At 37.4% G+C, this 26,752-nt stretch overlaps 3 protein-coding genes and 1 pseudogene across 6 annotated transcripts in view; 2 read left to right on the top strand and 2 right to left on the bottom strand.

The window, feature by feature from the left end:
- Nucleotides 1–15,012, bottom strand: part of LOC101958037 (V-type proton ATPase subunit S1-like protein) — a 42,532-nt gene extending 27,520 nt beyond the window's left edge. Inside the window, exons 1-3 of one of the 4 annotated variants that reach the window (XM_040272026.2) lie at nt 14,911–15,012; nt 1,489–1,541; nt 1,346–1,405 (exon numbers count right to left, since the gene is read on the bottom strand). In XM_040272026.2, the coding sequence (XP_040127960.2) occupies nt 1,346–1,405; nt 1,489–1,541 (113 nt within the window). In that variant the 5' untranslated portion in view covers nt 14,911–15,012. Of the gene's footprint in view, nt 1–856; nt 987–1,345; nt 1,542–14,910 lie in introns of those variants that run through there. The other 3 variants (XM_040272028.2, XM_040272029.2, XM_078044643.1) reach the window with 3 other exon arrangements.
- LOC120885376 (ragulator complex protein LAMTOR5 pseudogene) lies at nt 12,839–13,207 on the top strand (annotated as a pseudogene).
- Nucleotides 14,733–15,695, bottom strand: LOC144376493 (uncharacterized). The gene is made up of 2 exons (XM_078044652.1): nt 15,143–15,695; nt 14,733–15,024 (listed from the first exon to the last, which is right to left on the bottom strand). The coding sequence occupies exons 1-2, from the start codon at nt 15,413–15,415 to the stop codon at nt 14,839–14,841; spliced, it is 459 nt and encodes a 152-aa protein (XP_077900778.1). The 5' UTR covers nt 15,416–15,695; the 3' UTR covers nt 14,733–14,838.
- Rps23 (ribosomal protein S23) lies at nt 15,134–17,160 on the top strand. The gene is made up of 4 exons (XM_005315656.5): nt 15,134–15,269; nt 15,693–15,852; nt 16,710–16,830; nt 16,968–17,160. The coding sequence occupies exons 1-4, from the start codon at nt 15,266–15,268 to the stop codon at nt 17,112–17,114; spliced, it is 432 nt and encodes a 143-aa protein (XP_005315713.1). The 5' UTR covers nt 15,134–15,265; the 3' UTR covers nt 17,115–17,160.
- The last annotated feature ends 9,592 nt before the right edge of the window (nt 17,161–26,752 follow it).

Here is a 26,752-nt window from a genome sequence, read left to right as displayed (position 1 = left end):
AAATAAGTCATTCACTATTTAAAAGCAAACCTGAAGGAAGATACCAATTAATTCAGGGAAAAAAGGGGGTAAAAACAATTTAAGATGCCTATCCTTACAGCTTTTATCTGCTGCTGACTTAAGAATTCTTTAAGACAAGATTTTCTAGACCACTCTGCTTGCTGGTATGCTTTGTGTTCACACTAAATTCCCTGGTGCTTTTGTTGAAACAGCACATAAGGAAAAATTGGGAGACATAACATAAATTAACTGCTATTCAGATTCCAAATATTCTTTTATTATAGACAAACTTCTGTGTGCTCTCTCATACAGTATGGAAAGAAACCAAAGTGACAACAAGAGGAGAAATAGAAATTGTGCTAGTTAATTAGAAATACTGTGTATCATACACAATTACCATCTCAGACCAGTTAAAATTATTTAATACCTTTTCTTTAAGGGACATGTTATATATTTCTGAGATTTTATATGTTTTATTACTTCCCACAGAATAACAGGAGAAATTATGAAATTAACATTTACTTATAAGTATAAAAGAAATCCCTGAACACTGATTTAAGGAAACATTTTCTGATAGACATATACTTGCACATGTATTACAATGCTTCTTGAGTATTATGAATAAATAATCCTTGCCTCTTATAATAAAGATTATTTTTAATCTTAATTATAAACTCCAGTTTGATAATTTTAGTAGCTAGCTCTTCATTTTGAACCATTTATTAGCTAGTTTATCAATTTTGAACCATAAACAGATATAGCTATTTGACATTTAAAGAAATAACAGAACCATCTCATGTCAGACTTGCATTAAAGTTCACAAATGCATTTCATTAAAAGATGTATAATTGCTCACCTTACATTCTTCCTGGTAAATATCTGGTCCAAAGTTAGTGAAAATCCCATACATAGAAAAAGAAGTGAAAAACTAAACAAGATTTTTCTTCCCATCAAGGAATGAATCAGTTTCTTCAAACCAAGCACATCTGTTAATTCATAATGCAAACAGAGCAGAAGCAGTACTTTTCATGCTTTGTAACTGATAGCATATTCAACCAATAAAAGGACAGCTTTCCCCAGGATGTATTATGTGGGGGAAGGCAGAAGGAGGGACCTAATAATGCTTACTTTAGAGTACAGAATGAAACCAATATTTAGATTTTTAACTACTCATCTCATTGAATGATTATTAGGAAGGAATTTTTTAAGAGAAAATCTATGTCAGATAAGATCTTTTCAGAAAGTTGCATTGTTTTGATACTGTCACATAAAATCTATAAAGTATATATTTTTACATGCATCTTTCAGGTGACTAAATCAGTTTAAGAAAATCTCTGGAACTTACCTATATTTACATATATGTCCTAGTTCAAGGTTTCCTGTTGAATTCCTACCTCTCCACCTGCTGAGAGGCATTGAAGGGAGTGTTGAAGAGCATTGGCTTTGGAGTCAGACACCAGCCAACTGCACACCCAGCTGGGGACTTACCAGTTGTCTGAAACCAGGCAAGTGGTTTTCCCTCCAAATCCTTGTTTCTTCATCTGTGAAATGGGTATAAGAATACTTAAAGAATAGTTGTGAACCTTAAATAGAATCAATCAATCCTAGATGAAAGCCTCTTCTTCAGTGCTTAGCTAAATAAAGAACACCCATTGTTACTGACTGATGTTTACTTGCACCACACCGGCTTAAGAAGCTTTCAAAAATAGGACCCAATAGGACTCAATCTTTAATGGTTATTTTACATTTACAGAGCAATAGTAACAAAAACAGCATGGTACTGGTACCAAAACAGGTAGGTGGACCAATGGTACAGAATAGAGGACACAGAGACCAATCCACAAAATTACAACTATCTTATATTTGATAAAGGGGCTAAAAGCATGCAATGGAGGAAGGATAGCATCTTCAACAAATGATGCTGGGAAAACTGGAACTCCATATGTAACAAAATGAAACTGAATCCCTTTCTCTCGCCATGCACAAAAGTTAACTCAAAATGGATCAAGAAGCTTGATATCAAATCAGAGACACAGCATCTGATAGAAGAAAAATTTGGCTATGACCTACATACTGTGGGGTGGGGCTCCAAATTCCTCAATAGGACACCCATAGCACAAGAGTTAATAACTAGAATCAACAAATGGGACTTACTCAAACTAAAAAGTTTTTTCTCAGCAAAAGAAACAATAAGAGAGGTAAATAGGGAGCCTACATCATGGGAACAAATCTTTACTCCTCACACTTCAGATAAAGCCCTAATATCCAGAGTATACAAAGAACTCAAAAAATTAAACAATAAGAAAACAAATAACCCAATCAACAAATGAGCCAAGGACCTGAACAGACACTTCTCAGAGGAGGACATACAATCAATCAACAAGTACATGAAAAAATGCTCACCATCTCTAGCAGTCAGAGAAATGCAAATCAAAACCACCCTAAGACACCATCTGACTCCAGTAAGATTGGCAGCCATTATGAAGTCAAACAACAACAAGTGCTGGCAAGGATGTGGGGAAAAGGGTACTCTTGTACATTGCTGGTGGGACTGCAAATTGGTGCGGCCAATTTGGAAAGCAGTATGGAGATTCCTGGGAAAGCTGGGAATGGAACCACCATTTGACCCAGCTATTGCCCTTCTTGGACTATTCCCTGAAGACCTTAAAAGAGCGTACTACAGGGATACTGCCACATCGATGTTCATAGCAGCATAATTCACAATAGCTAGACTGTGGACCAACCCAGATGCCCTTCAATAGATGAATGGAAAAAAAATGTGGCATTTATACACAATGGAGTACTACGCAGCACTAAAAAATGACAAAATCATGGAATTTGCAGGGAAATGGATGGCACTAGAGCAGATTATGCTAAGTGAAGCTAGCCAGTCCCTAAAAAACAAATGCCAAATGTCTTTTTTGATATAATAAGAGCAATTAAGAACAGAACAGGGAGGAAGAGCTGGAGGAAAGATTAACATTAAACAGAGACATGAGGTGGGAGGGAAAGGGAGAGAAAAGGGAAATTGATGGAAATGGAAGGAGACCCTCACTGTTATACAAAATTACATATAAGAGGTTGTGAGGGGAATGGGAAAAAAAAACAAGGAGAGAAATGAATTACAGTAGATGGGGTAGAGAAAGAAGATGGGAGGGGAGGGGAGGGGGGATAGTAGAGGATAGGAAAGGTAGAAGAATACAACAGTTACTAATATGGCATTATGTAAAAATGTGGATGTGTAACCAATGTGATTCTGCAATCTGTATACGGGGTAAAAATGGGAGTTCATAACCCACTTGAATCTAATGTATGAAATATGATATGTCAAGAGCTTTGTAATGTTTTGAACAACCAATAAAAATAAGTAAAATTTAAAAAAAATTAAAAAAAGAAAACTACAATTAAAATGCCACAATAAAGAAAGTCCTCCAAATAGAAGTGGCAGCGATTTTATCACCTAGTGACCTTTATCTCATTAATGATAAAGTACTGGTAGCTGAAAGGGACACTTATTTCCCCTGAGATTTTTTTCATTAGTGCATTTTAATTATATAAAATAAAGGTTTTAATTGTGGCATACTTCTACATCCAAATACCATACCTTAATCATAGCCACCTCCCTGTTACTACTCTCCCTTGCTCTTCTCTCTCCTGTTCCCCCTGATCCTCTTCCTCTTCTGCTACTTTTGGTTGTCTTTTTTCCGAATATATCGTATATGAAAGAAAGTCAACTTGTCTTTTGTTTTCTTATTTTGCTTAATATTACGATTTCCAGTTCCACCCATGTTCCTGCAAATGATGTGACTTCATTCTTCTTTGTGGTTGAATAATACTCCATTATATGTATATATTTTCTTGTTGTGGTACTTGGGTATTGAACACAGGGACACTCTACCACTGAACTACATCCCCAATACCACCCCTCCATTTTTTTTTTTTTTTTTTTGGAGACAGTTTCTCACTATGTTGCCCAGGCTGGTTTCCAACTTGCACTTCTACAGCCTCAGCCTACCAAGCTGCTGGGATTATTGGTATGCACCATGTTAATATGTTAACCTATTTTTTTTATCCATTCCTCCACTGATGGGCACCTAGACTAACTAATTCATAATTTACCTGTTACGAATTATGCCATGATAATTCATATGCAGGTGATAGTGGAAATGCAGGTATATTTATAATATGCTGACTTTAATTACTTTGGGTATATATCCAGGAATTGTACAGCTGAATCATATGATAGTTCTATTTTTAGTTTTCTGAGGAACCTCCAAGTTGGTTTCCATAGTGGCTACACTAAATTATATTCCCACCAACAGTACCATAGGATTTCTTTTCCTTCACACCGTCTCCAGCATTTATTATTACTATTTATTATTTCGTGTTCTTAGTGACAGTCATTCTGATAAGGGCTTTTTTGTAAATCAATTTCAGAGAGGTGATGGATTATAGGAAGGTTGGGATTTGCTCAAGAAGATTTTTGTTCCCCCTCCTCGCTATCTTCTCCTCATGGACAACAGGGACCCCATCAGAAAATGAAGAGAAAAAACCACAGTGACTGAGGAATGTAGAGGAATGCAGGAATAAGGGGGAAAGTTCCTCATAAAAATTTTAAAACTGAAAAGCTGGTCTTAAATGTGGTCTTTCCATGTCCTTTTTATTCTTACTTTCCCTCATACATCCTTTTCTTCCCTTTGTCCTCTCATCTCCCAACTTCTACTTTCCACCTATCCTTTTAACTATTTGATCCTTTCCTAAGTCTGAGGAATTTCAAGTATTAAACCAAGGCCTGGACAGGAGAAATTTAGTCTTAGCTATCATTGGCAGATAAACTGCAGAATGCACAGTTAAATTTGAATTTCAGGAAAACACATAATTTTAATATCAGTAGTCTGCTACCAGAATTGCACGTTCTGCTGCTTGCCACCCAACTTCAAAACTCAGGAGACAGAGGCTGATGGAAGAAAATAGGTTTACTAAAAGCCAAGGAAGATAGAGGAGACCTTTTCTGCTTCAAATCTCCATTTCTGGAGGGTTCAGGGGTGCAAACAGCTTTTGTAAGAGGAAAGGGTGGAAAGGGTATACAGACAGACAAAAGGCAGGAAATATACATATGCAGATTTAGCTAGACAGTATTAGTCACAGAATGTATTATAGTTCTAGTTTTTCAACCCTTGCTGGCACCTGCCCAGGCTTTGAGGCCAGTTCTTGGGTTTCCATTCTTAGCATGAGGAAGCTCAGTTGCAGAAAAATAATATATCAGGAAATTGGGGCGATTGGGGCTTTTAATCCTACAGGGGCTCTCTTACATGTCTCATGCAATATTTGAGACATACTGTATTTAAATCGTATTGTTTATCTGAAAAGTAAATTTAACTGGATGTCTTATCTGGCACTACCAGTCTTAGGAAACTCCTACTCAAACTGTAATGTATATACATATCTCATGGGTTTTATTGGAATACAATTGGGTGTGGGATTCTAAGTTTCTGATGAGCTGCATGCTGTTGATGCTGTCCTGAGAACTACCTTTTAAGTAACAAAAATCTATAACCACACAATATATGGAATTTAAAACTTTCTGGGAGCCACATTGAAAGTAAAAATATACATGAAATTAACTTAGTACTATTTTTATTTGACCTATCTAAAATATTACCATTTTAAACCTTCTCAATTTTAAGAGTTGTTAATGATATTTTACATTACTTTTCTTCCCCAAGTCTTAATCTGGTACATAATTTAAACTTACAACAGTCCTCATTTTGGACTAGCCCAATTTCAAATGTTGAGTGGCTAGCCACATGTGTGGCTCATGTTACTGGTTTAAACAGTATAAATACAGAACATTTCCAGCTGCTAGAGCAGTACCTTGCCTCACTGGGTATTGCAGGTGGTGCCTGCTCTTCAAATCCCTGGTAAGGAGGAGTCGAGAAGCCAAGGCCATCCACCACAGCTGAAAAACCATTGTGTAAATCTCTTAGAGGTTATCGTGTAAGAATTTTTCATTAAAATATGCTTGGGTAATGTTTTCAAACACATACACATAAATTTTTAATTTTCAAATCGAGTATCATATGTTTTGATGATCCTAAAATTTTAGTGTAGCATTCTTTTTGTTGCTGAAAAATTCTCCCATTTGGTTAAGCATATTCAAAGCAGAATAATTAATAGATAGCAGGTTTCACACATGTATTTTAGAATAGAAATCACACTTAAGATGTGATTGTCTGAAAATAGTTCATCTTGTGACTTTGGAGGAGAAAGGCAGTGACAAAAAAAATGCTAAGTGAATATCTTAAAGACTGAAAAACACAAGGGCATAAACTGCCCTAGATTGCTGAGGAATTTGCAGAGAACTGTGAAGAGTTTGAGACCTTAAGCATTTGTAAGTTAATAGTTATGGATACTGGCAGAAGACATAGGCCTCCTGGGTCAGAGAAAAAAGACTTTATTAATCACCACATGCTGCATGAGCATCAGTAAGTGTGTCAGCTCTCCTTGCCCAAGTAGGCCCTGGTGGATGCCTTTAAAGACAGTGAGATTCATTTCAGGAGAGAAAACAGTGCTCAAAGAACCCCAGTCTTTGATAACATTTAGCAAGACTGACTACTTGCCCTTTGCTCTGGGGGAAATCACTATTTCTGTTTTCCAAGGTTATATATAAATGGATCTATTTGCTACAGAAGGAGGCACCATTTTTACCTTTCAAGGCTATTTGTTATATCAACAAAAGATATCCAGAACAAAGAACAGCAAGTGGTTCATTCACAACATATGCAGAAAATGTAGAGGCATAAGGAAAACTTTTCCTCAATAGTCTCCATGAAAGAAAAGGAAATTGTATATTCATGCTGCCTTCTTCTCAACTAAAAAGAACTCAGGTTTGCTTCATTTTCTGATTTACCATATATTACTAAGTTAATGTTCCCTGAAAATTTGAATAGATATCAAAAATTTATCTTTCCATAATTCACAGAAAAAGATTAACCTAATTTAAGAAACTAATACATACTTTAAGAAGCATCTATTAAGAGCACAATCTCTATCCAATATTCTCAACCAAAAACTATAATTTTTGAAAACTGCCAAATGTTTAAATCATTGATAATAATCTTTGCACAGTGACTCAAAATCCAAATCTACCTGCATGACATGGCCCCCTTTGACCTCTCTCACTCCTTTGATGCTAGGATCTCCTCCTGACCAGCATTCCAGGCACACCTACTTGCACTCTGCTTCTCAGTACCTTCAACACAAGTTTTCTTTGCACCTCAGCGACTGTGCACATGCCATTTCCTCTGTAGGGATCACCTCACTCCTATTTCTCCCTGTATTCTCTTCACTTTCAGCATAATTTCCATCAAAATCATATATCAAAATTTGCACTTAGACATTTATTTTTTTGTTTACTTATTTATACTGTTTCCTTATCAGAAGGCTTACTCCATGCAGGCAGGGACTGTGTCTAATGGAGTAATATACATCTAGAGCTCAAGTTGGTACTCAATAAAATTCACAGGATAAATGAATGAACCTATACAAATGCCACATACTTAATTCCCACTTCATGTTATATAGCTGTGACTCCCAGGGCCTGAATTTTTAGTTTTTTAATCACAACTGAAAGATCAATTACTATAAGGATCTCATAGAATTCAGTTAGTTAGAGATAGAAATGAACAAAATCCAGGTTATAATAATTCACTAGCAAAATATCACAGTATGTACTTCTTGCTGTGGGTGAAAGGGTCACATAACTATTTATCAAGTTCAGAGCCTAACTGCTGCCATGATTCCAACCAATTTCCACCAAACCAACTTCTAAGTCAATTAGAATCAAGATAGGAAATCAAATAGTTAAAAGTCCTTTTAATCTGTTAATGCATCTCCTTTTAGTTTTCTCTTTGAATTCATAGAACATGGATAATGTGCCAGATTAGTGGCGCATTCATTGCTCAAGCTAAACCCATACAGAAGCCCAGCTTTTGCATAAATGGAAAATTGAGTGGACCGGTGCTAGATTCTTTACCATGAATACAAAGTAAAAACAACAACAATAAAGCATATTTCTTGTCCAAAAGAAGCCCTCAGTCCAGTAATGTAGAGAAATGTAAACATATAATTACTGTGATAACACCTTTGGGATGTTTACCAATGAAGTTCCTTGAGGTCAGTCCCATCTCATTCCAGGCAATGAATGATTAAATAAAGGGGACAAAGACGCAAGTAGACAAGAGACTCTGATTGTGTTTGTGCTATTTGCACTGCAAAAGAGCCTTTATTGGAAGAATTTGCAAAATAATATATTTAATGTGGTGACAGAGGGAAGTAGGAAGGGAAGCTCCAAGGTCAGGAGTAGCCTCAGAGACCTGGTCCCTAGAAAGGAAAAGCCTTCCACTACCCTAAAAAATGATCTCACACAAAACCAGCAAGGTCCCTAACTCAACTGAGACAGAAACTAGAGTTTAAATTCACTGAAATCTGAGGTCTAGGGCTCAGCAGCAGAGCACCTGCATGGCATGAGTGAGGCACTAGGATCTATCCCCAGCACGGCATAGAAATAAATAAAATAAAGGCATCTGTCCATTTACAACTAAAAAAAAAAAAATCACTGAAATAAAACTCAGTTTGGAAATATATGTTATGTGATGCTACCCTGTATTTCAGGCCTTCTTTTTTATTATTATATTTTCCTCCAGTACTAGAGATCAAAATCCAGCATGACAGGCAAGCACTCTACCACTGAGCTACTTCTCAGCCATGAGGCCTCCATTTCTAACAAGAGCATAATGGTTTCCTTGGACATAAATTAACTGGCATGCTTTATTTCAAGAAGAACATTGTACCCAACTATGTGATAAAAAGTTCAAGATGGTATTTTCTAAATGATTAACAATTAAAATTGGAATTTTAACTTAAAAGTCATCCAAGGAAATTTTAAAATTCATGTGCACATGAGCACATTCTATCACAGTATGTAAAATGACCATGTGTTTGAACTGGCTACAGATTCATTCCTTGTAGCTACCTCAGAATTAGTAACGGCTGCTAGAACCACCATGATCAAGAAACAATTGTTTTAAATCAGTAGAAAAATTACTATTTCATTTTGTGTAACCTTATAATCCCAGAACCCCCTACTTCTAATTTTCTTCTTTATTTCCTTCCTTTTCCTCTTGTTCTTTTTTCTTTCAAGAGAAAAAAAAATCTTGTCTTACATAAAGTCCTTTAAATAACATAATCTTAATTATATAAAATGCCCAAATTCATGAATATTTACTGATAGTTTTATATGTATATATCATAATAATTTAAATATTTTAAAATACTCTAGAAATAATCATGGTAAATCATTATCTTACTGTGGCATGCAACAGCTGAAACAGTCGCCTCCCCATCACCAAAGAACAACAGGACATCACTGAACTCAGCACAGATTTGGTTCATCTACTCAATTTTAAATATCTCCAAGGAAAGAGATGCTAAAATTTAATTTTCCATTGCAGTAAGGAAAATTATCTTTATTTTCTTATGATTCAAAGGTCCCTACTGAAATAGAAGCCTATTTTCCTTTGTTTGGTTCTCCATCAAGCTAGGGAACACCTGGAGAATAATGTCTAAAATGCATATTAAAATTATAGCTCTCTTCCAGGAATTTCACAAAGGGCATCAAAGAACAGTTTTGTCAATTATCCCTAGATCCTACCCAGAGGTTTAATTATAATAACAGGATTTTTAAATATCAGGCCTGAATATTATTAAGATTATATGGCAACACACATTTATTTCTTTAGTTCCACCTTGGAGTAGATCTGAGAAGAAATAATCACTGTATCAAACAGTGACTCGATTGACAGAATAAGAAATCCCATTCATTTTGAATAAAGAAAAAATTGTGTTTAATAATTTAATCAGGTAAAATGAAGCACTCAACATTCATCACTAGTAGTTATACAGAGCATGTAATCATAGGTCTTACTCTCACTGCTTCTTTATTCTCACTTAAAGCTGTTATTTTAACTTGTCAAATCTCCATAGCAACTGCTGCCTCAATTTTTATAGCTAAAGCAGTAGGAATCATTTCTAACCATACTAAATGATCCAATATATTGTCAGCTTTGTTAAAATCTTTGGCTCTTCTTCCCAAAAAGGCAGACTTCTCCCCAATATAACATAAAGAATCAGCATCACCTTTTACCTAAATCTCACCATCAGATTTATGAAAGTCATTCTTTCTTCTTAGTTGGAGGAGAGGGTGTCTCTGTGAAATGAAATAAAAACACCCCTCTATCTCCCCTGAGTGCTACTCAACTGAGAAATAAGACCAGGGTAACAAACAGAAGCTGAAATACTCCCTACACTACTATGAAAGGCCAGAATATCTGAAAAACTTAGTGGGTAGAAACAACATGAATTGTAATTGAGCTTCCATCCTAAGAAGGCAGACATGGAAGCCTATGGAGAACTCCAGTGAAGAAACCGGAGAGAAGTGTGCTCTGTGGGCAACCTGGGTCCCAAAAAGGAAAAAGCTGAACATGTCCAGACTATTATTCCTAAATTTACCTCAGATACCGCCCCTCCTCACCTGGCATGGAATAAGTGACAGACAGAAACCAAGAATTTCACTAATGGAACTCCTTCTGCTTGGAAAAAAAAATTACCATAAAAGAGGGTAAATTATTCTTTCTGCTCCCACTCCCAAACACTGCAAAAGTTACCAAAGAGGATTCATTTGTAACAGAGCATCTCTTCCTTTCCATACAACTTTAGTCATCCAAAGATATCAGATTGCAATTTACAATAAAAATATCTTTATCTTAACAACTATAAACCCCTTATTTTCCTGGTATTTAATTTAATTTCCTGGTATTTCATTGGCGGAAAAACAATCTTCCATCTATTTTGTGTCCCATTTACTTATTTTTCTAAACCTAAAAATCAAAAGTCTGCATTATACTAATGTGAAAATCAACAAATGTATTCTGGTTAAATAAGCTAACTTTTTTAAATTTTTTTTTTTTTAGTTGTAGTTGGACACACTACCTTTATTTTATTTATTTTTATGTGGTGCTGAGGGTGGAACCCAGGGCCTCCCATGTTCTAGGTGGGCGCTCTACCGCTGAGCCACAACCTCAGTCCACATAAGCTAACTTTTTAAAGTCTCAGTTTCCTCTTTATAAAGTGGGGCAATCTACCACATAGAGATTATTTTGAGGATTTAAAGAAAGTCTGCATGTGTGACACTTAGTAATCCCATGCCTACCACCAAAACAGCACTTAGTGAATATTAGAGATGGTGATGGTGGTGGTGATGATGATGATGATGGCAATGATTTTGCTTTTCTTCATAATATAACTCTAAAATATATTCTGAACCTATGGCATGTCTTCATCTCCAAAGCTACCTAAAATCTCTCAACTGTACTATTAGGACAGCCCTTTTTGAATAACCTGAAGGTTATTCAATAAGGAGGTTATTGCCTCCTACAGGTGTTCTTCCACAGCAGGCACATTGATCGTTTTTAAAATGTATATTAGATCTTGTCACCCTCTCACTTGAAGCCTTCTAATGGCCTCTCAAACTCAGAATCAAATTCAAACCATTATCCTGGCCTACAGGTTGGACATGAATTGGCCCTGCCTACCTCTTTAGCTTCACATTCCTCTACTTTCCTACCAATGTCTAAAGAGTTTACTATTCTTTAGCCATTGAGGCCTTCTTTCTTCCCCCTTAACTCTTCAAGCTGACTCTTCTCTAAGGGCCCTTTTTGAGAAATTTAAAGCCCATAATCAAAAAGATAATCCCTCCTACTTTCACTTCTCAATTTAAGTAATAAGTTCTTTCTTTTTAGCACTGGAGATTGAACCCAGGGGCACTGTACCACTGAGTTATATCCCAAGTCCTTTATTATTATCATTATTTATGTATTTGTTTATTTTGAGACAGAGTCTTACTAAGTTGCTGATGCTGACCTCAAACTTTTGATCTTTCTACCTCAGCTCTGATTCATTGAGATTATATTTATGTGTCACAATGATAAGTAGGAACAAATTCTTCATCAGAAAATGAAAATAAGAAATTCAAAATTCAAAGTTTCTTTTCTTTTTTTTTTTATATTTTATTTTTTAGTTCTCGGCGGACACAACATCTTTGTTGGTATGTGGTGCTGAGGATCGAACCCGGGCCGCACGCATGCCAGGCGAGCGCGCTACCGCTTGAGCCACATCCCCAGCCTCAAAGTTTCTTTTCTAAAATATTTTTTTAGCTGTCAATGGACCTTCATTTTACTTATTTACTTATTTATTTATTTATACGTGATGCTGAGAATTGAACCCAGTGCCTTGCATATGCTAGGCAAGCACTTTACTACTGAGCCACAACCCCAGGCCCAAATTCAAAGTTTCAAGAAACAAAAATTAAATCCTTTTTTTCTTTTATTTGCTATAATAATTATCCTTGGCTCTTGACACAAAATGACCATTGGTTCATGCCTTATTTGTGGGACTTCTTTGGTATTTATAATGTAATAATTAAACCCTCTACAGAAAATAAACCATAACCCAACATTCAACTATAATCCAGTCTCTCCACCTGATGTCACTATCATTCTGAATATATGATACAGAAGATCTCAACAGCCCTATCAACAACCTTAAATATTTACAGAACATTCCACCAAACATTAGCAGAATATACTTTCAAGTTTATGTGGAAAATTCCCCCACAGTGACCATATGCTGGGCCACAAAGTAAATGCCAAGGAAAAAGTTTTCAATCAAAAAAAAGTATGACACACCCCTGGGTCCTGTGCTAGGGTGGATATTAGATGGGATGGGGGCAACTTTGAAGCAGCATTTGGAGGATACAATGAAAAAATCAGTCCATTGTTGGAGTTGTGTGCAGATTCACAAGGATTTAATCTAGGTGGTTGCCAGACCCTGTCAGATGAATATACAAGGGTGATATATGTTGTAATCCAGCAAACAAACCAAACCTCTGACCATACTGATATTCCTGTGGTTTGCCTAGAATCAGATAATGGAAATATTATAACCCAGAAATATGATGCCATTATGATGGCAGTGCACAAAATGGCCTCTTGGTGTCTCTCAACAGTTCTCCAGCACACTTTAACAGGAACTCAATCCCACCTATGTTAATGACTTGATAAAACTACTTTAATTCCAAAGATTGGACCATTCATTTAATGTGAATTGGGTACTTTTTTATTTATTTTAGAGCAAGGTGCTTTTTAACCAACCTATCAGGATATTAGTAAGAAGTAGCAGGTCCAGGTCACTTTGCATATAAGATTTTGTTATGTTAAATAAATTTGCGTGGAACAAAGTTAAAAAGCAAAACAAACAAACAAAAAAGTTATTACACCATAATAAAATTAAGCCAGAAATCAATAACGTGTCTAAAAAAAATCCCTAATGTTTAAAAATTAACATATGTCTAAATGATCCATGGTCAAAAGGGAAATTGAGAGGAAGTCAGTAAATATTTTGAGCTGAATTAAAACTAAAACCTAACAAAATTTGTGGCATGCAGCTCAAGCAGTGTTTGAGGTTTATTTACACAGACATATATTAGATAACAGCAAAGGTATCCAACCAATAACTATAGAGAATTCCAATAATTTTATGTTGCCTCAGCATTCATTTTGAATTTGGAGTTAGACTTGCTGATACCAGAAGCAGGGCTTATTTTTCATTTCTCTACTTCTTCCAAGTTCCCCACTGTAATCAATCTAGGATCTACCTTATACCAATACCTTCTAGGAATCCTTATAGGACATACAATCTAACTCCTCTTACTGACCCCAACACTCTGCATGGACTACATAGATCCACCACACTGACCTCCTTTCAGTCACAGAAGATCTCACAGAACTCACACCAGCTCACTTTGAACCCACCAGCTGGAATTCCTCCAGACTTAGGCTGGAGTAACACCCTAGAACCCACTAAAGGGTTTAGTCACACAGGTCCTATTCCCCTCTCTTGCTCCCCATCCACTGGTTGAGTGCATCCCAGATGGATTCTCTCCTCCCCTGTTGGTCCTGTGAGGTATGCTGCCCTCTTCTTTCTGTGATCTATAAGGTAATAAAATTGATTGCTTTACCCCATTTCCTGTTTTGTTGTGCTGCTTCCTGCATCTGACCTGACATATCCAAACCTAATTTCTTTTCCTGTCAGGGATTTCCTAGAGTGGCTATCTTACTTAGGATAAATTGGACACAGGTCCAACAAGAGTTAAAGTGTCTCCCAGTAACACCTACCTGTAAATGTGGCACCTGGTCACAAGTTAGAGGCTTAAGCATAGGATAAAGAAATGTCCTGTGAAAAGCACACTGTAAATATCCATGACCACATCCCCTGGATCTCCATCAGGGTGGGACTAGAGTTTTTAGTCATTCTCCTGGGGGAGACCCCACCCCTAGACCAAAGTCTTGACTTTCCTTTCGATTATTTTTAAATGTACTTAGATACCTGTCCCCTCACACCTAGAGTATTAACTTTACATGATTAGAAATCTTTACTGCCATACCCTGGTGCACAGAAAAACATTTTTTTAAAAATTTGTTGAGTGTGCCAACATAACAGATACCTCTAATATTTACTTCATTCTAAAGGGAAAATACGAGGTCTAAAGAGTTAATTAAATGAATAGCCCAAGGACGCACAACCAATAAATGACAGCTTTCAGGTTTAAGGCCCAGTCTAACTCCAAAACTTGGATTTAATTACTATGCCACGTTGCCTCACTAAATTTTACAACTTACTATGCTGCTTTTGACTGTGATTTAAATTCAGGATTCTAATTTTCTAAGCTATATTCTGATGGGTTCCACTCCACCACACAAAACCACAAGACAGCAGCCCGACCCGCCTGCGAACCTGACGTGCCAAGCCCAGGCCGGTGGATTTACGGAGAGCGCCTGCGCGGCCCGCGGACGTCGCGCACGGGATTCTGGGATGGGTAGTTCGCGTTCCCCCGTCCCTGGCATTCACCTGAAAAAGAAATAACGATGCAAATTACATATCTGTGAATTTCATCAAAACCAAACAAGACGCAGGTCCTGGCTCAGGAAAGTGATGCAAATGCGTCTTTTTCAAATGAGGCGCCGACCTCGAGACAGGCGCCGCATAGACACCGCGTGGGGTCCTTGATTGGGCGGGGCTTGCTCGCGGTGGTTTGTGGCTCCTTCCTGTGTCGCTTCTCTCTTTCCCTCGGCCCCGTGGCGTCGACAAGATGGGTGAGCTTTGCGTGGCTAGGCTGAAGGGCCCGCAAGCGGGATCTGTGGTCTGGGAGCGGGCAGGCGCAGGGGAATAGAGCTAGGAGTAGGGTTCCAATGGGGAGGCCTAACGGGGAGGCAGGGGAGCGCGGCTTGCGCAGGCACATGGTCCGGCGCGGAAGAAGTCCATGCGGGCGAAGCGCCGCCGAGCTCGCGTTATCCAGGGTAGCTGACGCTACTCCCTGAGCGTTACCGCGAGGCCTCACTTTTTGGAAAAATGCACCCACTGTTGCTCCTTTGTCCTCTCCTTAGTTGGTTCGTGAGAACTTTGAGGTCGAATGGCCCCTGGGACTAAGATATATGCTGCGAGGGTTTAGGGGCTAAGGTGTACAAAATGACGTGGTCGTAGTTTTGCGGAGGAATTACAATGATTTTTATTTTTAGGCAAGTGTCGCGGTCTTCGTACTGCCAGGAAGCTCCGTAGTCACCGACGGGACCAAAAGTGGCATGATAAACAATACAAGAAGGCCCATTTGGGCACAGCCCTGAAGGCCAACCCTTTTGGAGGTGCTTCCCATGCAAAGGGAATTGTGCTGGAAAAAGTGTACGTGTAGTCTGTTGCTCCTTTTAAGTCTTGTACTCTGCGCCCTAGAAAGAAGTACGTTAGTTGAATTGTCTTAAAAAGCTGCAGTAAGATTCTAGGTTTTGGCGTAGCCATGTTGGGGCATTTAGGGGGAATTTTGAAGTTGGTAACATAATGCTTGGGTGTTAAATACAAAAGATTTTAATTCCAGCGTTGGTCTGGGAGGAGTTAGGATACAAATGGGGGACATAAATTAACACTTGTGTGTGGAAACTTACAAGGAAATGATACCCATTAAGTGGGCAATCATTGTAATCAAATAATTCTACTTGAGAAAACTAAGGTAAATAGAAGTGACTTGTCTGAGGAAATACAGCAAAGATTGAGCCATGTGGATTTGCCGGTATTTGGTTTTAACTTTTAATTGTTGATTTTTTTTTAATATTGTCATGTTTAGTGATAGTTATAGTTTGAAGCAAGACTTTCTAGCTCTAATTCTTTAATTATCTTTACAACTGTGAAGGGACTACAGCTTTTCCTTTTATGCTGTGAAAAGATTGAGAAAAAAACTTGTTTGGAATTACAGGATTTGAGGGATTTAGACTGGATTGGAAAGATGAAACATTCTAATTAGTTCTATATTTACTGTATGTGTAACTTTTCAAAAAGCCAGTTCATTCAGTGGGGCATGATAGCAAGCTCCTGTAATCTTGTGAGGCAAGAGTGTTACAAACTGGAGGCTAGTCTTGGCAACTTAGGGACCCTATCCCAAAAATCAAAGGCTTGGGGATGTGACTCAGTTGAAGAGCACCTCTGGGTCCAGTCTCCAGTACTGCCAAAGCGGGAGAAAGTTAACCTTATCATACTATTTATTTTAGAGGTGTTGAAGCCAAACAGCCAAATTCTGCCATCAGGAAGTGTGTCAGGGTCCAGCTGATCAAGAATGGCAAGAAAATCACTGCTTTTGTACCCAATGATGGTTGCCTGAACTTTATTGAGGTGAATGTTTCAAATAAGTTTAATTGTTTTTGGTTTCTGTTTTGGAGATGGGCTCCCCCATTTTTTATCTAATGAATGAGAATTTTCTTTTGTGATTGTCATTGACACCAGAAGTAAACTTATTCATTTATTTTCAGGAAAATGATGAAGTTCTAGTTGCTGGATTTGGTCGAAAAGGTCATGCTGTTGGTGACATTCCTGGAGTCCGCTTCAAGGTTGTTAAAGTAGCAAATGTCTCCCTTTTGGCCCTATACAAAGGCAAGAAGGAAAGACCAAGATCATAAATTTTGCTGATGAAAACAATAGTAATAAATTTTCATATTCCAGAAATGTTTTGTATTTTATTTTCTCCCTCTTACTCTACCACAAGTTACATTGTGTGCTTTACCAGTTTTAGGAAATGGAAGAATGATTATTTGAGCATTTGTTCGTGGAATTAGTAACCTAGAACAGTTTCCCTTTCTCCATGGATTAAAGGAAATTACTTAAGCCCATAATAAATGTACAGTTTTTACTCTAGAGTACTTTTTAAACTGATTGAATTTCTAGATTTTATTTTAGCGGTTCTCAGGGTTCATTGAGCAGGGATCCATGGGTATCCTAAGTTGTTCCCTGTTCTGTTGTGTATCTATGTTATTCTGTGTAAAGTGGGAATGATTTAGTTGATGGAAGTACCTGCCAGGCAAATTGAGGCATAGAGGGAAGGGTTATCAAAGAACAAGCAAAGACTCGTAAGCCACATAATTGGTCTTTTGGGTGCCCTTTCCATAACTGTTGAAGGTGAGTGTTGAGTACATGGAACTTCTGTCAAAATTTTTGTTTTTGAAATTTCCTTAAAGGGCATGGCTGTTAGCCTTCTAGATTATATTAGTGATCTAAAAGACTCCTGTTGACTGCATCAATAAATGTGGTTAATTTGTTTGATCATTGCTTAAGCCTTAGGTTATGTTTAGGATCTTTGGATAAATTTGATCTCTCATGGTAACAAGATCAGGCAGCTTATGGAGGCATAGGAAATCCTGTAAGTTTCTGTCCATCCTCCCAGCAACACTGTCCTTTTAAGTTACTGAAACATGGATTCCCCAACTCATTGTTATCTTCTTTTTTTGACCTTGCTGGCAACAGGGTGCCTCAGCATATTTGTGCTTGTTCTGATCAAAAATTCTGTATTTGCACAAGGACAGAAAATCTAGCTGTCTTCGTTTCTTCCCAGAGTGATTCTTGACCCATAGTGAAGTGGCAGTATTGGCTAAAGGATTACCAATGGCTGACCTTTGTGTGACTTTTTTCACATAGGTCTTTCTAATTGGAGATTGCTGGGGTCAGTCACTGGTTCAACCCAGAAGAGAGGTCACTTGGTCCACACCCCAAGTGTCTCGTGGCAGAGTGGGGCCCCACACTGAGGTGAGGCTTGTCTGGAGGGCACTGCTGGTGTATGTGTGAGGTCCCTGGGATTGGAACTCTTATGACCACACTTGAAAAAAAGATCAAGACACTTTCCACAGTGGCTTGCAGGAGCAGTCTCTTGTTGCTATGCCTTCCAGTAGTCCCTAAGTTTACTTCAGGTGCCTCAAACCCAAAAGCTTCTGAAACTGCCCTTTAATTATGCTTCTGCTGCCCCAGTAGCCCCTCCACCACCTGGTGACAAGGCACTTCTTCAACAGGAAGCCTGGGCCTAGGGTGAGAGGAATGAGGTACGTAACAGGAACACAAAATTTAAGCAAAAGCCAAGAAGCTTTCTTCATATAGGAAAACATTCTAAAATTTATATGAAAAGCAAAGAAACTAAGATTGTTAAAATGAAAGTGAAACAATCACAAACCTGATTTTAAAGTTTTATTTATAGCTCTAGTAATAAACCTGGAAGAGGCATGAGACCAGATAAATGAAATAGGAAGTCCAAAATAGGTATACAAAAGTATGTTGAATTGATTTTGTTTTTAAACAAAACCAATGAAGGAAGGATAGTCTTTTCAATAAATGATGCAAACTTTGATTTTGGAAACAATAAAACTCTCAACCTACACTTCACACATAGAAAGATTAACTCAAAATGGATCACATCTGAATGTAATCATGAAACTTTTAGAACCTCTTTATATCTTCTAATCACATTCAATAGTAATAAGAACTTTTGTCAATTCAAAAGTAATGAAACAATCCCATTACAAAAGAGTCTCTTCTCAAAAGAGATAAACATGGAAAGATAAGCTTATCCAGAAAACGAAAATTAAAACCCCAATGAAATATATTGTATTTGATAGGTGTATATCACTACACACCTATCAAAAGGGCTAAAATTAAAAATACAGAACCAAGTATTAGGATGTGGGATAACTGGATCTCATTTTTGAAGAAAATAAAAAGTAATACAGTCACTTCAGAAAAGTTGGGCAGTTTCACATGAAGTCGTCGAGCATATTCACCATGAACCAGTCATTGGCCATTGTACTCCTGAGTAGTTATCACACAAGTTAAAATATATGCACATACAGTATCCTGTGCACAAATGTTTATGGCAGCTTTATTTGTGATAGCCAAGAAGTGGGAACAACTTCAATATTCAGTTAGCAGTTAAACTGGAACACCATAAGTTAAATACTATTTAGCCAGAAAAAGAAACTTGTTACAAAACAAAAGCATGGGGGATGTGGCTTAGTGGTTGAAGCCATTGGGTTCAATCCATGGTGCCAAAAACCAAAAAGGGTTGGGGGGAGACAGGGTCAGGCAAGGGAGTTTATTTGGAGTTTACCGAAATCAATGCTTGTGATGAAATTTTATAATACTACACACCAAAATAAAAGTATTTAAAAATTGATGAACTGTAAGTAAAGTCTACTTAGTAGTGTTGTATTGATATCAACTTTCTGATTGTGAATATTTTCTGGTTATGAAAGATGTTATCATTTGGGAAAGCTGAGTGGCACAATTTTTGCAACGTTTATTGTGTGTGTGTTATATAATTTGTTCCTATACATATAAGTTGTGAACAGGTAGTTATCTGTATTAGTTCTGTTTGCCCAGCAAAGTTCAAATAAATAAGAAATTGTTAGAGCAAAAAGAACTCGGAGATCACTTAGTCCTAAGGTTCTCAAATCCAAGGAACATAGAATTCCGTAAGCCATATTAGTGTTAGATTACAAATATCAATTTTCTGGGAAAACAATCTATCTTGAAGGTGCTCTAAGGAGAATCTGTCTTCTGACAAACTCAGGTAATTCTTAGGTAGCAATCCCCTGGTTTTCCCCCTTGTAGGAACCATTGATCTTATCCAGCCACCTCATCTTACAAATTAGAAGCCCAAAGAAGGTAGCTCTTAAGATTTTAAAATTAATTGCCCAAATAATCAGGATAGCTGAGATCAGAACAATAGTTTGTTCTCTAACTGAAATTGTTCCAGTCAGAATGTCATCCCATTGCAAAACAATAAACACTGCCTTAACAGTAGCTACTTAACAGTAGTCAGTTCAGGCATATAAGCTTCTGTTTTGTGTCTTGTGAAGGGAAGAATGTGTTATAATGTGATTAGTAATTTTTTTGTAGGTGTGTTTATATGGAAGTATTGGAATGCTTCAGTTAGTGATGTTCTGGAAAAAATTTGAAATGCTATTCAGATATATGTGGCTTTTTTCTTTTATTTTTTGACACAGCTGAGAGACATTTCTAATTTGACATATACACGAATATGAATGTGTATCTGTGTATATTAAATTCCTGTATTTCATTCTCGGAAAAATGTTTAGTTGCAGGATTTGATCACACTGGTCATGTTGTATATAATATTCCTGAATTCTGTTTGAAGGTTGCCGAAGTAGGTAACGTTTCTTTATTGGCTTTGTACAAAGTCAAGAAACAAAACCAAGATCATAAATTACCATATTACCATAATATTTTAACTAACAACTATATATATAATCTGTATTTAAACCTATAAAATTTGTTTGAATACATTCTTCAACTATTAATTTACATAATTCTGAAAATGTAGTTGGGAAGATTATCTTCCAGGTTTTGCTAAACGTTTCTGGTTTCTAGCACAATCCCTGTTCTTACTTGGTAAAGTGATGCTTTGTGAGTTTGTGAGCAAGAAAAGTGGATTTTTAAGCTTATTAATTGCCATGGTAATGTCACCACAGGAACTCTAGAACAAAGCATGTAAACTTTTGACAGTTAAATGTTTGTAATCACAAACTGGTTGTCTGATAGGAGAAAATAATTTTTTAGAGTGGATACATTTGGAGGAAACAACAGATAACCAGTATTTCCAAACATGCACACATAGTCACCACCTCATTCAGAAAGTCTCTTAAGCCTTTAATATGTAATGTGTATCTTTAAAAACACATACCCCTCATTCAGCCAGGCATGAGCACCATCTCATATTCCTTCCTCTAATGCATTCTGCTTCCCAGACAAGGCGATGCCAAAGAGAACCAAACCCTTGGGATCATCTAGTGGAGTACCAGCACTGTGGACAGGTCCTTTACCAGTGATCTACTTAATCAATTTGTGGCAATAAGATATGGGCATGATTCTGTTTTTAATCTATTCCCAGTGAAGGAGGAATTGCCGTTGTTTAAAGCTACCTTTCCAAAACTCACTGTGGTTAATTATAAACATCATGGGGGGATATATGATATTTGGCTGAGTTAAAGTGTAGGATAGAGGCAGCATGCCCAAATTTTCAAAATTCATATGCTAATTAATATATTATGGTGCTGCTTTACCTCTTTTAGCAGCCAGCTAATGTTTAAGTCTGTAAAATAGTGAACAGGGCAAGCCATGTTTTAAAGCTTTATTTCAGTCACAACTGAGGATAGTTAGAACTGTCACTTGTTGAAACATGTTTTGTCCATTAACACTTGCTTTGGAAACAGACATGAAACAGATTGTTCCATCATCTTTTTTTTCTCCAACAGCTTTATGGATTCATTTATAATAAAGATTTTTTTCCTAAATAGTTTGACAGCTTTGGGTTGTTCTGTGTGTGTGTGTGTGTGTGTGTGTGTGTGTGTATGCTCGTGCACGCCCATGAGACACATGCACACACAAGAATGACTATTTTCCTAACTATTCCTCAGGTTCCTAACAGGTTATAAATATCTTTAGGTTCTTACATCCAGTACCTAATAATTGATTTTGTTCTTTCTGCATTTTATACATTATGTTTATAATAGGTACATCTCCCCCTATCACTAAACCCTCTTCCTCTTGCCCATGGTGTATATGTGTGTGTCTCTGTGTTAAATACTGAAAGAAAGCTATTGTGAATTGGAACTCATTTGGCTAGGATTCTTGATCTAGGCTTGGTTCCATAGATGGATTTTCAAGGATCTAGGGACCTTCTGAAACTGTATGCAGAATTTTTCTGATTACTTGGTGTTATGTATAAACACACAACATTTTTTTTTATTTTTCAAAGAGGATCCTACCCAAGAAATCAGCTTATGTTTTGAATCTGTACAACAGAGAGCAGATTTATAATTTTCCATTTTAATCAGCTGAAAACAATCAAGGGAAGTTATCTATAGTTTGACATATCCCCAATATGGTGAGATTCTGTGGATTGTCTTAGCCTGATTTTCACTGCTATGACAAAATACCTGAGATTGAGTAATTTATAAAGAAATATGGTTTATTTAGCACACAATTCTGGAGATTTGAGAGCATGATACTAGCATCTGCTCACCTCTGGCAAGGGCCTCATGCTGGATAGCAAAACAATGGTAGGAGTGACTGCAGAAGAGATTTAGGGAATTGCAAGGCTCACTTATAGCAACCCATTCTGCAGGAACTAAAGCAGTCTCAAGAGTCCTGAACCACTCCCCATGAGATAGCATTAATCCATTCATAAAGGCAGAGGCCCCATTGATAAGTAACAGAAGTGAGCAGTGGGAACATGAGGTTAAGGGGCTAATAGACTGGGCCTATTTGCTGACCTCCACAGACTTTCTTTTAAAAAGCAATCTACTTGTGGCCCTGTCATGTCCTAAGTCAATAGGATGTGCCACATTTTCAGCAAACAACATGTTATCTGCAGGAGAAATGAAGACCCAAAGATTTCTCCCTGCCAATAAGAACACAAGTTACCCTGAAGTGGGGTACTTTTATGACCTTTATACTGATCAAAGGTTCCAGAATTCAAAAACAGGATTCAAAGGATTTAGTTCCCTAGTTGATAGAGCCTTCCCTACTACATTAAAAGAGAATGAGACTTTGAAGTTTTCGCCATTTCAGAGGAGATTGGACTTCTAAATTCAGCTAGTTTCAAACCCCTTAACAAGCATCTTTCCTCCAGCACCATGAAAAATGCACTATTCCTTATGGAGATGATCTGGGCCACCCTGGCCTATACTGTATACTTCCCTCTCTTATCTCCACAAATAAACTCATGCTTGTTGTTCTGTGTGACATGCTTGAATCCTTCCTGCAAGTTTGTAAAGAACCTATAGTCTTCAGAATCCCACGAATGCCTTGAGGCCCTCTACCTGCTTTTGGAACTACAGTTCTGAGAGTGGTTGAGTCCCCACTACACATAATACCTATAACATAATTACTTCCCACTAGGCTTCGTGGCTTAAAGTTTCCACCACCTCAATACTACCACACTGGGAACCAACTATCCAGCACAAGAACCTCTGGGAGACAAACCATATCAAACCACAGCAATGATACAGTCCACAGAGTCTGCAAATGTACATTTCCAACCTGCTTTGTACTAATTATGGTCATCTTAAAGTTGCCCGTAGACACTGGTAAGTGTAGCATCAGGGTATAAAGTTCACCCTCAGGAATAAAAGCAGAGGACAAAAACCCAAAGTTGCTTTCAACATCCAAAAATGGAATAAAAAATTGATGAACAGAGCAAATCAAATGTTCAGTCTGGACCTATGACATAATGACATAATGCCTGCCATGACCTGCACAGCAACAGCAAAAGATCACAAGGAGGGTCAATGGAAGATTAAGAAAAACAGAGACATTTTAAGTAAAACTGGGACCAGGTAAAACAAGGACAATGACCCATAACTAGCTCCACGTGTTTATTATATAGGTTCTCATGAACAGGAAGTTTAACTACAGAAGCTCTGCAAATTGTTCAAGGCTTGTGAGTTATCAAGAGGCTTCTCTGTGCACTATAAAGTTACAGTATTAGCAACATCCTGTGGCTGTCCTACTGCACCCAGGAAGCCTGTTGTACTGGAATATCTGAAAACTTGGTGTCAGAGCCAAGTGTCAAAGCTATTCACATATCCTTGCGTTTTGGCAAAGAATATTTGCAAGCTTGTCTTTTGCCAACAGCCCAGGATCAGCTGGTGACTGGCTCATTGGCTTCCACAAATGCCTATGATTTGCTTTAAAGTACTTGAGGAAATAAAGCAATAAGAAAAGGGTTAAATGAACAAATGTGACAAAATCTTGTCATTGACTCCCAATTATAGGAATGTAAGGGTTCATTGTATTATTTTTTTCTATTTTTATGAGTGTTTGAAATATTTCATAATAATTTTGAAAAATGGCATACAAATTCTAATTAAGTGCCACAACACCCTGGTTATACTGGAACCAGTTACATGAACCATCAGGTCTGATAGGAACAAAATGGAGATGTGGGGACATTCAAGTGACAACAAAAAAATAGAGAACTGAACCTAGCACGCTGAGAAATACAACATGTTGGAAAGAAACAAGAATCCACGCAAATTTTAGCAAGATGAGAAAAATGTTCAATTCAGTAATAAAAGCAAAGAAAAAATTTTCCAAGATTTAGGGAAATGGTAAAAGACTGTTAGGAAAATAAACTTGCATAGCCTTACTGATGAATGATATAGCAACATGATTCCATATCCTTGGATTTGTTAATTTCCTTAGTAACCATGTAACTTAAACAAAAATGGAAGTACTTGGTTCTGCGCACATTTTTTAGTGAGTTACATTCTCATAGCCCTGGGGGAAGGGGTTCTGTCTGTTCCCATGATCACCATATCCCTAGAATGCCTTTGACCATGCAGAAAGTGTTAAGCAAACAGTGAGAATTAAGAACAAACAAATGTCAAATAGGAGAGTTATTTTGTACATTCTGATATTGAAGAAATCCTTGTCATTTTAAATTAGATTTTCAAACAACATTGGATGATGTTCCAGATATGTTAAGTGGGAAAAAAAATCAGGATATAAAACCATACATAGAATGATTTTAATTTAATGTTTAAACTAGCACAAAGAAATACATTAAAATTTTAACTGCAGTTATCTAAGTAGTTTTACAAAAAGAGACAAAGTTGTCCTTTTTTTTTTCTTTCTTTCTTTTCTTTGTACTGGGGTTGAACCCAGGGGTACTTTGTCACTAGGCTACACTCCCAGCCCTTTTTGTTTTACATTTTGAAATAGGGTCTGCAATTGCTAAGTTGCTTAGGTCCTCATTAAGTTTTGCTGAGGCTGGCCTAGAATTGCAATTCCCCTGTCTCTGACTCCAGAGTCGCTGGGATTAAGACTTGCACCATCGTATCCAGCCTGAAGTTGTCTTTGATCACTTCCAATCCAAGTTCCCACTCTCTACTCTGAGGTAATCACTGTTACAAGTTTGGAGGGCTTTCTTCAGACCACTTTATATATTTTCACACAAATATGGTATATATGCATGTAGAAAACATGCAGTATTAGTACATTTTGTGTATAAATAATTTCAAGTTGCACACATAGTGTCTTAGTGAGTTTTGTGCTGCTGTAACAGAATACCACATAGTGGGTAATTTATCATGAACAGAAATTTAGAGGTTTATGGTTCTGAAAACTAGAAGTCCCATGTCAAGTGATCATCATATGGTGAGGACCTTCTTGTTGCATCAAAACATGATGGAAAGCATCACATGGGAGAGAGCAAGTGAGCAAAAGCAGGCCGAACTCATCTTTTTATTAAAAAAACCCTCTCCCAAGATGACAGCACTAATCCACTCGTGAGGGCAGAGCTTTCGAGACTACTTATCTCTTAAAGGTCTCACTTCTTAAGGCTGGAGATTAAGCTTCCACTGTATATATATTTGTGAGGAGACACATTCAAACCACAGCATGTAGTTGGTATCTAATTTTATTATTTTTGTTTTAATTCACCTGCCCATTTTGATTCATGGAAATTGGAATTTATTACCCTTTAACTGCTATGAAGTATATTTAATTTAGCCATCTTCCCCATGGGTAAGCAGAAAAGGCCTGGTTATTCTTTACCTGAACCTATTGGAGAAGAAGGTTGCATAGACTACATCTCATTCCACTTCTGGTATTGGAAGAAAGAAATCATCTCAGAGGATAGGGCAGGTGGCACTTCCCAAAATAAGGAAGCAAGTTCAGTTCCTGATATCTAAAGAAAGGGGACTGTGGAGCCAGTCTATGCCTGAGCAGGGACTACCAGTTTAGATTCCAAAAAATAAAAAGAGTCTTCCCTTTTTCTCCATATTTCAAGGACCAGAACATGGTACTCCACACCTTTGAGTGTCAAGTTCCAACTTCAAAATGTCTAATATTTCTTTTTTTCCTGTCACCATTCTGTGATAGGAACTATCCACCTTGGCATGGCCTGACCTTTCTCCAGTTTCTTTGCCTTATAATTCACCCAATATACCAGTTCCAAATGAGTTCTCTAATAACAGCTCTTCCTAGTCTCCTTTATAGTTAAAACCCTTCAAGAGGGCCCTATTGTATCCTACTCATGGTTCCCTTCTCCATCTGCCATTACCCCTAACTTAAATATTCTTGGCCTTCTAGTCTCTAACCAGATTCCTTTCATTCCTTTAAGTCCCACATCCCTAGGATTCTTCCCCTGGGCTCAGTGATCACCTACATATTCAAACATTCGACAAGGATTTATTGAGCACAATTAAGTACCAGGAATCATGAAAATGCCTGTATACCTTTAAATAATTAT

The sequence above is a fragment of the Ictidomys tridecemlineatus genome, chromosome 1 (assembly GCF_052094955.1).
Source record: "Ictidomys tridecemlineatus isolate mIctTri1 chromosome 1, mIctTri1.hap1, whole genome shotgun sequence".
NCBI lineage: Eukaryota > Metazoa > Chordata > Mammalia > Rodentia > Sciuridae > Ictidomys > Ictidomys tridecemlineatus.
Note: the sequence above shows the minus strand (reverse complement) of the source record. Positions and strands in the feature narration are given on the sequence as shown.

Bases quoted from the DNA above. Each gene is read 5' to 3' on its own strand.
- Rps23 (XM_005315656.5), top strand. The intron at 15,853-16,709 runs GTACGTGTAGTC...TATTTATTTTAG, and splicing joins GGAATTGTGCTGGAAAAAGT to AGGTGTTGAAGCCAAACAGC. The intron at 16,831-16,967 runs GTGAATGTTTCA...ATTTATTTTCAG, and splicing joins GTTGCCTGAACTTTATTGAG to GAAAATGATGAAGTTCTAGT.
- LOC144376493 (XM_078044652.1), bottom strand. From the start codon at position 15,415: ATGTGCCTGCGCAAGCCGCGCTCCCCTGCCTCCCCGTTAGGCCTCCCC. The intron at 15,025-15,142 runs GTCGGCGCCTCA...TTTCTTTTTCAG, and splicing joins TATGCGGCGCCTGTCTCGAG to GTGAATGCCAGGGACGGGGG.